The sequence below is a fragment of the Podarcis melisellensis genome, assembly GCF_964234715.1.
Source record: "Podarcis melisellensis genome assembly, chromosome: 14".
Lineage (NCBI taxonomy): Eukaryota > Metazoa > Chordata > Lepidosauria > Squamata > Lacertidae > Podarcis > Podarcis melisellensis.
This window is the reverse complement of record NC_138546.1, coordinates 12,812,964-12,826,224: the sequence shown is the minus strand read 5'-3', so window position 1 is coordinate 12,826,224 and position 13,261 is coordinate 12,812,964. Positions and strand designations below refer to the sequence as shown.

At 46.9% G+C, this 13,261-nt stretch overlaps 1 protein-coding gene across 2 annotated transcripts; it reads left to right on the top strand.

The window, feature by feature from the left end:
• The first annotated feature begins 6,169 nt into the window (after positions 1–6,169).
• On the top strand, positions 6,170–10,462 carry MCHR1 (melanin concentrating hormone receptor 1). Of its 2 annotated transcripts, XM_081887353.1 has the most exons (3): positions 6,170–6,278; positions 6,371–6,796; positions 8,952–10,462. In XM_081887353.1, exons 2-3 carry the CDS (start codon positions 6,712–6,714, stop codon positions 9,947–9,949), a joined length of 1,083 nt encoding a protein of 360 aa, XP_081743479.1. In that variant the 5' UTR covers positions 6,170–6,278; positions 6,371–6,711; the 3' UTR covers positions 9,950–10,462. The 2 variants fall into 2 exon arrangements, with proteins under 2 accessions (XP_081743479.1, XP_081743480.1); XM_081887354.1 differs by lacking the exon at positions 6,170–6,278 and having other exon boundaries at positions 6,743–6,796; positions 8,962–10,462.
• The last annotated feature ends 2,799 nt before the right edge of the window (positions 10,463–13,261 follow it).

Below are 13,261 nucleotides of genomic sequence, written 5' to 3'. Positions count from 1 at the left end.
ACATCACTAATAAGTTTTTGTCAAGCAAATTATAGCTACTGATCATGTTTCAGATGGGGGTGGCAGTGCAGAAGAGCACATCCATTCATTCGTTTACAGTGGTGCCTCGCAAGACGAAATTAATCCGTTCCATGAGGCTCTTCGTATAGCGGTTTTTTCGTCTTGCGAAGCAAGACCATTGACAGCTTAGCGGATTAGCGCTATTAGCGGCTTAGCGGCTTTTAGCAATCATCTGTTAAGCGGCTTATCAGCGGATCAGCTGATAAGCGGCTTAGGAAAAGGGGGAAAGGGAAAAAACCCCGCAGGAACTCGCAAGACATTTTCGTCTTGCGAAGCAAGCCCATAAAGAAGTTCGTTTTGCGAAGCGCCTCCAAAACGGACAACCCTTTCGTCTAACGGGTTTTCCATCTTGCGAGGCGTTCGTCTTGCGGGGCACCACTGTATACTGAATATATGGATGGGGTCGTATTTAGAAGTATTTAATTGTAGAGTTGGAAGGGACCCTGAGGGTCAAATGGTCCAACCCTTTGCAATGCAGGGATCACAGCTAAAGGACCTCTGACATTTTTGAGAAGGTGTCCCTAAGGTGTCAGGTGACTTGTGTGCCAGTGCAGTTCTCCCTTAGGGCAGAAGTGTCCAGTGACTTTCAGAGCAGTTGGGTGGGTCAGCCGTCCACTAAATAACGAGATCTGTGGGTACCAGCTCACAAAGCTCTGCCACTGTGCACTTGGGATAGCTCAAGTTTGTAGAGCATGAGATTCTTAATCTCCGGGTTGTGGGTTCAAGCACCCCATCTTGGACAAAAGATTCCTGCATTGCAGAGGATTGGACCCTAATGGTCCCTTCCAACTCTTGTGATTCCATCCCTTTCATAGACTTTACACACTGTTGCTTCTAAAATCCTTCTGAAATGGAGTCTTTGATGGATGGCTCCCTGGAGTTTCGAACTCTGGAGCATACTAAATTGATACATAATATTTAAGGCCCCTCTATTTCCCTTGCATTGATCTAAACACATTTGCTGAAGGATAGTGAAAGAGTTTGCCACTAATTGGCTGCTCTGGCTGCTTTCCCTGGTTGGAAAGGTGAGCTAGAGTCCTCCGTTAAAAAGCAGCAGCGTTACATAAAGCACAGGATGCTTGCGCCTAGCTGCCTCGTTAGGAAGCCCAGGAGGAATGCTGATCCCACTGGAACTGCTTCTGTCCCCAAAAGAGGCCTTGGGAGGTTCCATGGCTTAGTGACAAGAGCATAGCCTTTAGCTTTTGCGTGCAGATGCTCACCAATCCAATTTAAAAAGTCCAGGTGGACTGCAAAAAGCCTCTTAACTGGGACGTAGCAAAACTGCCAATCCAAACAGTACCAATGTCCCAGTAGCCTGATCTAGCATAGGACAGCTTTTGTGTTTTTATATGTTCTTCAAATTACCCCTGGACTGGAAATGAATGGCATTGGAGAACAACCCCCCTTCCTTACATTTCTTCAAATGTAGAAAGCAGAATTGGGGCTCCCTTGCTTGGGATGTATTCTCCATCTTGGTTGCTAAAAAGGTAAAGGACCCCTGACAGTTAAGTCCAGTCGTGAACGACTCGGGGGTTGTGGTGCTGATCTCGCTTTACTGGCCGAGGGAGCTGACGTTTGTCTGCAGACAGTTTTTCCAGGTCATGTGGCCAGCATGACCAAGCCGCTTTCTGGGTGAAACCAGAGCAGCACACAGAAACGCCATTTACCTTCCTGCCAGAGTGGTACCTATTTATCTACTTGTACTTTGATGTGCTTTCGAACTGCTAGATTGGCAGGAGCAGGGACCGATCAACGGTAGCTCACCCTATCGTGGGGATTCGAACCGCCGACCTTCTGATCAGCAAGCCTTAGGCTCTGTGGTTTAGACCACAGTGAGTTCCATAGAATAAAGTAACCCAGCCTTCCACAAGGGTGGGTGGATTATCCCTAGGCAGAGTCTCTTCCAGGGTTCATCTTCTATTAGTTTAATAATCTGCATCCTTTTTCTTTCCTGAAGGCAAAACCAAAGTTGTCAGCACCATGGTGGCTTGTACCCTTTGGGACTGTTAGGGCTGGTGGCAAGGAAGCCAACACTAGGCACCGCAGGAGCCAATGACAGTCAGGGCCAACTCATTCTAGTTATGCCCCCATCCTCACCCCTGCTCAGATCTACAAGGGCAACACTAAGACTAAGGAGGGTGGGCGCTAACAGCAAAGGTCGCCCACTAGACCAGCTGTCAGTAAACAGGCAGGTGGGGGCTGCCTGAGGACAGATTGAGGTTTGCCCTTATGGACCAGCCTCCACTGGGGTGGCAGGCTAAAATCAATTTGTAAACAATCATGCAAGTAACTTAAATTAAAAAGCCAGAGCCATGTGCTCGCACACACACACAGCATGCATAAAAAAATCCAATTTCATAACAGCAACAAACAGAGCAGATAAATTGCTTCATTAAAAATATGTTGAGACCACTTTTCAAGGTAAAAAAAAGCCCTCCTGGGGCAGCTGTAACCTAAAAAAGCAGCAACTTATAAAACGCAGTTACAGTAGCATGACATGCTGTGGGCAGATTTCCTGCGTCGCAGGGGGTTGGACTAGATGACGCTCGGGTTCCCTCTCAACTACACTGTACAACTGAGGCCAGAGATAAGACTTCCAACATCCCGCTTTAGAGCAGCTGGCTGCTTTTCAGTGGCTGTACTTTGAAGCCCTGAATCAGGAGTGGAGAACCTTTGGCCTTCCACATGTAGCTGAATTGCATCCTTGGTCCTGGTTGCTGAGCTGTTGGGAGCGGCAGCTCAGCCACATCTGGAGGACCAAATGTTCCCCATCCCTGCACTAAACAGAGAGAGAGAAGGAAAGAAATAAAAGTCTGCCTGGGGAAACAGACTCGGGAACGTGTAATGGAAATATTGATAAAGCCTAATTGCTTTCCTCCTTTGTCAAGGAACTAAATTAACCAGGACTTGAGTTGCTTTGTAATTTTGCAAGCGAATAGAGAGGGAGAATCTGTTTTCCCTCTTCCCTTTTCCATCCATATGTTAATTCTAATGGTAGAAATTCCCGTGGAGAGGGTTATTCTCTGAACAACAAAATAAACCAACTCTTAAAGATTTGAAGGGCAAAGAAGGGTCTGTGCTTTTCAAACAGCCTCTTCTTATTTTAAAAAGCACCTCGGGAGACTTGCAGGCAAGGAAATGTCTTAAGATGAAAGGAGTCAGTGGGGGCTAGTGCTTTCTTTCTCTCCCCCCCTCCCTGCATTATCTGACTTTTGTTTTTCCTTCAACTGGTATCAAGATAATTATCAAGCATTTTGTTTAATATGCAAAGCAATATTTGTTGCTTTCTGGACTCAGGAGTGAATGCATTTAACAAGAAAGTCTCTGCAAATACACAATGCAACAGAGTATTAGGGAATGGGCTTTGAAATGCTGAGATGTTGAACTTGCTATTGCTACTGTACATATTTTAATTTTAATTTAATTTTTTCCCTTCTAGATTGTGTCAAATGAGTTTGCGTGTGTGTTTCTTGCTACATTGTGAACCACCATTTAGACTGCTGTTTTTAAATAACAGAATGGGATATTTTGTTTTTATGTCTTGCTTTTTGTATATAGATAAGCTGCCTCGGGAGGGTTTCATTTTTTTTTGTGCCCTAAAAGTCTTTAAAATAAATTACAAACAGACTTCCTCGTTGGCAAGAAATGGGAAACATTTCTAATTACGAAACCAGCAGTCGGCATCTCAAAAGTTTGATACTGCAGTCATCACAAGAGCTAAGAGATTAGTTGGTGACTAGTGCTAATCAGCCATCTATCAATTGTTCCATTAGCTACTTGATGAAATTCAAGTACATTTTGGCCTGACCAAAGCTCAATATAGATGGGCACTTAGAGACGACTGAAGATAGTGCTTGTCTTTGGGGTGACAGAGCTTGCACTTGAATAAATAAAAACTGCCAACGCCCACCCTACCCCATACAAGGAAGCCCCATGGAGTTCAACAGAACTCTCCCCCAATTAATGTCATTAAAGGTAGAGGGACCCCTGACCATTAGGTCCAGTCGAGGCTGACTCTGGGGTTGCAGCGCTCATCTCATTTATTGGCCGAGGGAGCCAACGTACAGCTTCCAGGTCATGTGGCCAGCATGACTATGCCGCTTCTGGCGAATAAGAGCAGTGCACGGAAACACCGTTTACCTTCCCGCCAGAGTAGTACCTATTTATCTACTTGCACTTTGACATGCTTTCAAACTGCTAGGTTGACAGGAGCTGGGACTGAGCAACGGGAGCTCACCCCGTCGCGGGCATTCGAACCGCCGACCTTCTGATCGGCAAGCACTAGGCTCTGTGGTTTAACCCACAGCCCCACCCGCGTCCCAATAATTAATGTCCTTAGCAGGGATCAATACATTTTCCTGAGCCCATGGGCATATTTGGAAACCGGCGGCATCACATAGGAACAGAGGAAACTTCTTTACACTGAGTCAAGTCATGGGTCTGTCTAGCTCAGCATTGACTGGCGGCAAGTTCTCCAGGGTTTTAGGAAAGGAGCTTCTCTCCCAGCTCTACCTGGAGATGGCGGGGATTGAACCTGAGACCTTCAGCACACAAAACAAATGCTCTGCTACTTAGCTGCAGCCCCTTCTCCAACACACAACATACAGCAACCAACCACACTCCCGAGCCTTCTTTCAAGCAGCTCAGGGGACCCTGCTGTGGGGTGCAAGGGAAAGCCTCTCTGGGTCCATGCACCACCAACAGGCATCCTGTTGGTGACCCCTGCTCTGTGGGGCTGCAGCCTAGTTGTGTTCAAAGTGTGGCAGGGAAGACTCCATATTTAATATGGTGTCAAAGCCATGATTCTTCAACATCAACTTCGTTGGACTGGTCATGTTGTGCGGATGCCCGATTCTCATCTTCCAAAGCAACTACTCTATTCCCAACTTAAAAATGGGAAGCGTAATGCTGGTGCTCAGCAAAAGAGGTTCAAAGACTCTCTCAAGGCAAATCTTTAAAAATGTAGTATGAACACCAACAATTGGGAAACACTGGCCTGCGAGAGCTCCAATCAGAGAACAGCCTTTACCAAAGGTGTCATGGACTTTGAAGACACTTGAACTCAGGACGAAACGTGCTAAGAGGAAGGCACGCTTGGCAAACCCTCACCGTGATCAACTCCCATTCAGAAACCAATAGCCCCACTGTGGAAGGATGTGTGGATCCAGAATTGGCCTCCACAGCCACTTACGGATTCACTGTTAAAACCGTGTTCATGAAAAGCAATTGGCTACAAGTGATCGCCAAAGAAGAAGTAATATGGTTGCACGCCACCCAAACCTCTGAATGGTGCAAGATTCCAGGAGTTCAAGGTTTGTGTTTCCTTTGGAATGAGAGGCAGCGGAGACTGTGGTGTCTTCATGATATGTGGTTTATTTAAACCTTTGTACAACCTGAGCCTACGAAGGGTCTTGCTTCTCCCATAGCCACAGCCTTGGATGTGAGCAGAAATCAGGCATGTCTGTCCATTACAGGCTTCAGCCTGCTTCTTCCCCTAGCTTCTAGCTTGCACACAAACAACTCTGACCTTTGTCTTTCTAGCTACCAGTGAGTTGAGGGAAGGGTCACCCCTGTGTCTTCTGCCACTGAGCCTCTTCCTTTGTTAGCTTAATGACCCATTACCTCACCAGGAAGAGTGATTTTTTTCTCTCAAACCAGCCAGCTAGAAAATCTAAGCCATGTTTGCTTCATGCTTAAATGGAGATTTCAAATGGCATTGCACATGTGCAGATAATCAGGCATGCACAGATGAGAGCTTCATGAATAGGTGTTCCTGAGGCTAGAATAATAGAATTGCAGGGCTAGAAGGGATCTCTAAGGGTCATCTAGTCCATCCCCCTGCAATGGAGAAATCGTAGCTAAGGAATCCTTGACAGATGGCCATCCAACCTCTCTTTAAAAACCACCACGCTCCAAGGCAGTCTGCTCCACTGTCAAACAGCTCTCACGGTCAGAAGGTTCTTCCTAACATTTCATGGGAATCTCCTTCATTGTTATTTGAAGTCATTGGTTCGGGTCCTCTGCTCTGGAACAGCAGAAACCAAGCTTGCTCCAGCTTCCATGTGACAGCCCTTCGGATATTTGAAGGTGGCTATTTTATCACCTCTTAGTCTTCTCTTCTCCAGGCGAAAACATGCTCATCTCTCTCAACCGTTCCTCATAAGGCTTGGTTTCCAAACCTAGTTGCAAGGATGGGAAACCAAGAAAAAGCCATACAGGTTGGTCGAAGACATCCCTCCACCTCTCTGATGCCAACGTCACTATGTAAAGAGGGAGAGGGAATGAACCTGCAAATTTCTCCTACTTCCAGGATCCCCCTTTTCATCTGCATACTGCAAAGGTGTTGCAGTGACGATATTCTAGACTCTGTTTCTTTCTACTCTGATGTCAGTTTTGTCCTGAGGGTGGAGCAGAGAGCAAGCAAAGTCTGCTTTCGCCACCGCTCCCTGCCTTTGCAGTCGCTTTAGAGCATCCACTCCGCAAGGGAAACTGCTGCTTCCAGCTGCACAAAAGGAATCGCTTGGAGAATTGTTGCTTTTACAGGCTCTCCTGGGGATCCAGCCTCCCTCCTGTCATTCTTCCGTATGAAACAGCAATGAAAGCATGGCATCTTCCGACCGCTGATGGGATCCAGTCTCCCTTCCCTGAAGGATGGATTTCCACGTGAATCACACCGTGAGCATGAATGACAGCACTCCAAATATCTCCAAGACAGGACAAAACTTTTCCCACAACGGTAAGTCAAGGGGAGGGAGCCGTAGTATTTTGAGACAAGAGGAAGGGATTCTTTTCCATGGGAACTTTATACGGATTCTCATCTGAATCTCTTTCCATGTCAGACCCACCAACATCTGTGTGCATTAGATTTATTGCAAAAGGAATTGGGGCAGGTGATAGCTGCACATTAAACATTATGTGTGTCTATGTGCAGGAACTACTATATGCATTTACATAGGCAGCCACAGCTCTGGAACTGTGTAGCATAGGAACATGTAGAGTTAGGTGTGCAAAGCTCTCTTAATTTGGAGGCTTCTGCATGCATTTATTTCACTGTTATGGTCTGATATGTCCACGAGAAATGCTCTTTCTCCCGCTGTAACAAACGTAAACGGTGCTGTTTTCTTCCAAACGCTTTGGTAAATAAGAGGCAAGGAGGATGTGCTATGTGTCTATTCCGAAGCCTTTTCCATGGAAAAAGCACATATAGACCCTTCTGAGTCCTTCTGGTGCTTCTCTCCAGACACATTTTGCAAGATTAGCGTAACTGCAAATGAGTGCAGTGGGCTCTGCAAACCAGACATGTCCAAAGAAAAGCTTAATAGAGGAGGCAGGTGATATTAGCAGGGATAGGGAACCTGCAGCCCTCCAGATGTTGCCAGGATATCACTCCCATCCTCCCTGTCTGTGCTGCCTGGGGCTGATGGACATCAGAGTCAGAAAAAACATCTGGAGGGCTTATGGGACATTGGATACTTTTTCATTCTATTGACCAAAACTAAGAAATTCCCTGCAATAAAGTGCTTATCAACTTTTGTAAACATTGTTTTGCTGGGAGCTTGTTGTAAACCAGGGATGGAGAAACTGTAGTCCTTCACATGTCATTGGACTCCAGCTCCCGTCAGCCCCAAGCAGTATGGCTGAGGACAGAAGTTGGAGTCCAGGACATCCACCCCTCCATCCCTGCAATAGCCCTTAATTCATAGAGGGGACAAGGCAGAATGAAGCTAGAGGATAACACTTTGTGCATCTGACCAAGTGGACCCCAGTCCACAAAAAATGTATGTCATAAGCTGTTTGATACTGCAAGAGCACCTCCTTTTGTATCGACCACCTTGAGCCCTGAGATCAGCAGGGGAGGCCCTATTGGTGGGGCTGCCACTGTGGGCGGGGTGTGTGTGCCCAGGTGTCCCTTGACATTCCATTTGTGGAATGCTCCCCAGGTGAGGTGCACCTGTCTCTTTCATTAACAGCTTCCAGGAGCAATTTTGAAGCATCCCTGTTCACTCAGACATTCTATGGTCTGAAAGATGCTGTTCTGGACAACCTTGACATTGTTTTGTAGGAATAGGTTGATTATCAATAATAATCCACAGGGTGGACATGGTGAACTTCATGAAGAATTTGTAGGAATTCCCAAAAGTGCCCAGGGTGGACATGGTCTTATAATCCTCTTCAACACCTGAAATGTCCTCTGTGCACCAGATAAGCTCAATATAAACTTAATATAAGATTGTGATGTAAGCTGACACCCGTTGCTTGAATCACTATCTATTAAATACTGTTAAAGTTAAGTACTTGGGTATTACTATGACAAATATGAACAGTACATTGTTCCAAAATAATTCTGTCAAATCATGGGTTGAAATTTAAAAAGATATGTCAAGATGGGACAAGTTAAAATTGTCATTGCTGGACAAAATTTCAGTAATAAAAATGAATGTTCTGCCTAAAAAAAGAGGACTGGGTTTATTATCATCATTTTAAAGAGAAGGTTTTCACTGTCTCTAGAAGCATGCAGCTGTATTTTTTTTATTATTGACATGCTTGCCATGCTGGGCTCCTTTGGGAAGAAGGGTGGGATATAAAATTAATAAATAATGCTACAATGTAAGAAGAGACTGCTGGATCAAGCCAATGGCCCATCTTGAACAGTAGCCTGTTGTCCCAGTGGCTAACCAAGGACTTGTGGGCAACGGGCAAACAGGACCTGAGTGCACCAGCTCTCTCCTCACTTGTGCTTCCCCAGCAACTGGTAGTCAGCCTCTAACAGTGAAGGGTGGAGCACAGCTACCCTAGCCTCCACTGATAGCCTTATCCTTTGTGGTCAGCCATGTGAGCACCATTTGAAGTTATTCTGTCTTTCCTCTCCTTCCCCGCTCCCCCGTTGGAAGGCGACCTCAGCCCTGCAAGCTACTCTACCTTCATCATGCCCACCCTGTTTGGCATCATCTGCTTGCTGGGCATCATCGGCAACAGCATGGTGATCTGCGCCGTCTTCAAGAAACCCAGCCCCACCAGCAGCGTCCCGGACATCTTCATCATCAACCTATCCATGGTTGACTTGCTTTTCCTCCTGGGCATGCCGTTCCTCATCCACCAGCTGCTTGGCAATGGTGCTTGGCACTTTGGAGAAACCATGTGCACCATCATCACCGCCTTGGACGCCAACAGCCAGTTCACCAGCACCTACATCCTCACCGCCATGTCCATTGACCGCTACCTGGCCACGGTCTACCCCTTCACTTCCACACGCTTCCGGAAGCCCCCCGTAGCCATCTCGGCCATCTGTATCCTTTGGGCTCTTTCCTTCCTCAGCATCACTCCCGTGTGGATGTACGCAAGGCTCATTCCCTTGGGCGGAGGCTTGCTGGGCTGTGGGATCTGCCTGCCGGACCCTCAGCGGGACGTCTACTGGTACACCCTGTACCAGTTCTTCCTGGCTTTCGCCATCCCTTTCGCCCTCATCACCGTGGCCTACAGAAGGATCCTGCTGAGAATGGCAAGCTCCTCGCAAGCCCTGACCGGGCAGAGGTGCACCAGGCTCCGCACCAAGAAGGTGACTCGGGTAGCCATCGCCATCTGCCTGGCCTTCTTTGTCTGCTGGGCCCCTTTCCACGTCCTGCAGTTGGTCCAGCTGGCCGTGCCCCAGCCCACCCTCGCTTTCTACTATGCCTACAATGTGGCCATCAGCCTGGGCTACGCCAACAGCTGCCTGAACCCTTTCATCTACATCTTGCTCGGGCAGAACTTCCGCAGGCGCCTTGTCATCTCCGTCCGGCCTGCGGATGCCGGGGAGGAGGTGACCCAGAACCGGGTCAAAAGCGCACGGGGACAGCCCAGCGAGTCTGGGCAGCCTCTGCTGCACTTGGTCTCTGTTTCAGCCAGGTAGGGATGAGAATATTGCGGCCTTGTTCCCATTCTTAGTCCAGTTAGCTGCAGGCACTGATGATAGTCCGCTGATAGGAAGAAGGGAGGAACATTCACCTTATGCATCTAGCTCAGTAGGGTCTGCAGCAGGAGTAGCCAACATGGCGCTCTCCAAATGTTGTTGGACTGCAACTCTCATCAGCCACAGCAATGGCTTGTCAAGGATCAGGGATTTCATTCATTCATTTGGTTGGTTTGTTTCATTGCTTTTGTATACCTGAAGGAGCATATCCATCTCCATCGTTCAGCCCAGACACTGAGGTCCAGCTCCAAGAGCCTTCTGGTGGTTCCCTCATTGCAAGAAGTGAGGTTCCAGGGAACCAGGCAGAGGGCCTTCTCAGTAGTGGAACACCCTCCCATCAGATGTCAAGGAAATAAACAGCTATCTGACTTTTAGAAGACATCTGCTAGATGTTTTACTATGGTTTTATAATTTGTTGGAAGCTGACCAGAGTGGTTGGGGCAGCCCATTCAGATGGGTGACATCATCATCATCATCATTATTATTATTCTCAAGGTGGTGTACATGGTTCTCCCCACTCTGAATTTAATCCTCACAACAACCCTGTGAGGTTGGTTAGACCGAGAGGCACTGACTGGCTCACCGTTGCCCAGTGAGCTTTATGGCTGAGTGGGGATTTGAACCCTGGTCTCCCAAGTTTGCCAACATCTGGAAGGGACTACATTTCCTAGGCCTGGTCACCACAGACTAGAAGTAGCTCTTCGGCATTTCAGGCAGGGGACTTTCCCAGCCCTTTCTGGCGATGTCAGAGATTGAATCTGGTAAGATGCAGCCCTTCCCCTGAACAGTGGCTTCCTACAGTGGTGGAATTCAAACCCACATCCTCAGAGAGATGGTGTTTGTTCTCCTGTGCTCTCCCAAAGCTTTTGGCTTGAGTGCCATGAGCTACATCCTTTGTAGGTTGACCTTAGTTCCATATGGTCATCTGGAATTACATGGCCAGAGTTTGAACAAAGTCTGATGAGCAGGAAGACAAAACAAAATGAACAACCAAAGAAACCTGGATGGGAAGCAGATACTTTAGTACCTATCATCTATGGTTCTGCAAGGCGAGAAAGGGATTAGAAAGCTATTGGACAACATAGATATGCTTCTATTTTAGTTGTAGGATTTCTTAGCCAGCATAAGGTGCCAGGGTGGGTTACAATAACACCGCCATACAACATACGCACCAAATCTATAATTCTGATCTGTGTGGAATTGGGATCAGAGCCGGCGCTACCTTAAGGTAAAGTGAGGTAGCTGCCTCAGACAGCAGATTCTGAGGAGTGAAGGGAGAGGAGTGTGGGAGGAACGATCTCTGTGCATCATGTAGTGTGCTCCAGCCGCACCAACCCCTAACCTAGCTTTCTGCTCTCCGGTGTGGAGGTGGCGTCTGACCTAGTTTCCATCTGTGTTATAGATCTAAAGCAGCATATACCACTTTAAACAGTCATGGCTTCCCCCCCCAAAGAATTCTGGGAACTGTAGTTTGTTAAAGGTGCTGAGCAGGCAAGGCCATTGGGCGTCTTACCTGTGCTTTCACACAGTGGAGGAGGAGGCTGGGGCAGCTTGGAACTGTCAATTTGGTGGGCAAAGTGGTCTGGGTCTCTTAGAGTTGGTGCCTATGGTCAGCAGCTCTCCAGGGTTTCAAGTAGGGGGCTGAAATTAGTGTGAAACCACTGGGATAAACCTAAGTTAAGCTAGGCATGCCCATTAATTTGAACAGGTCTACTAGGATTGGCTGGACGCGGATGGCGCTGTGTTCTAAACCACAGAGCCTAGGGCTTGCCGATCAGAAGGTTGGTGGTTCGAATCCCCGCAACGGGGTGAGCTCCCGTTGCTCGGTCCCTGCTCCTGCCAACCTAGCAGTTCGAAAGCATGTCAAGTGCAAGTAGATAAATAGGGAAGGTAAACGGTGTTTCCGTGTGCTGCTCTGGTTTCGCCAGAAGCGGTTTAGTCATGCTGGCCACATGACCTGGAAAAACTGTCTGCGGACAAACGTCGTCTCCCTCGGCCTGTAAAGCGAGATGAGCGCTGCAACCCCAGAGTCGTCCGTGACTGGACCTTACAGTTAGGGGTCCCTTTACCCTTTACCTTTACTGGGATTAGCCACAAGCCAGGGTTCTCTCCCAGCCCAACCTAGAAATGCTAAGACCTTCTTCCCTGTGAATAGATTCTATCACGCCCCACACAAGGCTGTTGAAAGTTTGTGACACTTCAGCTTGTAAACACACACACACACACTTTCTCTCTTCTTAAATTTGGGTAAATCTGAAATATATATATATATATATATATTGAAGTGGGTTGGGATGTGTGCCATTCATTAACAATGTATTTAGAGAACCCTGTTATATATTCTTTAACACTAAGTATATGAGTTTACCTGTACTGGTGTTTTGACCAATTGAATGATGCAACTTGAACCTGCTACGCAACAATTTAATTTTGTTTGGTTTCGCTTCAGACTTGGCATGATGTGCTGGAGGTATTTCAGCTCATTTGAACCGTGTCCTTGAAAAGTCTTGAATAAAGAATATTCAGTGTGGATTGTGTGAGCAGCTTAAATTTCCAAGAATATAGGAACTTGCCATGTCTTTGGTTCTGAGCCAATGCATACATATTAATTTAAACCTTTTCTAGACAGATTGGGTTTATTTTAATCCACTGCTTACATAAAAGCATTCACTTAATTCCCACAGCACTCTCTGTGAAGGTTCTTTTTTATTTTTAAACTTTGGGTCTTTATTAAAAGATTGAAGGGAGCGGGGGAAGAAACACAAAACATCCTTGGTTCAGCGGATGGCAGGCTGCCGCAGAAATGTTTCTGGGATGAAATGCAGCAGCCTTTTTGATATCAGGGTTATTGTGAGAAGATCAGTGAAACCAAAAGCATTTCTTATCTCTCCCTCCCTAGAAGGAATAGAAAAGTAAACAAATTGCAATGCATATTCTCTCTCCCTTTCTCTCTACCACAAGATAACAACAACAACAACAACAATTTATTTATACCCTCACCCATCCGTCTGGGTCTCCCCAGCCACTCTGGGCGGCTTCCAACAAAAGATTAAAAATACATTAAAACATCAGTCATTAAAAACTTCCCTAAGCAGGGCTGCCTTCAGATGTCTTCTAAATGTCAGATAGTTGTTTATTTCCTTGACATCTGATAGGAGGGTGTTCCACAGGGCAGGTGCCACTACCGAAAAGGCCCTCTGCCCGGTTCCCTGTAATCTCACTTCTCACCTCGGCACTGGACCTCAGTGTCTG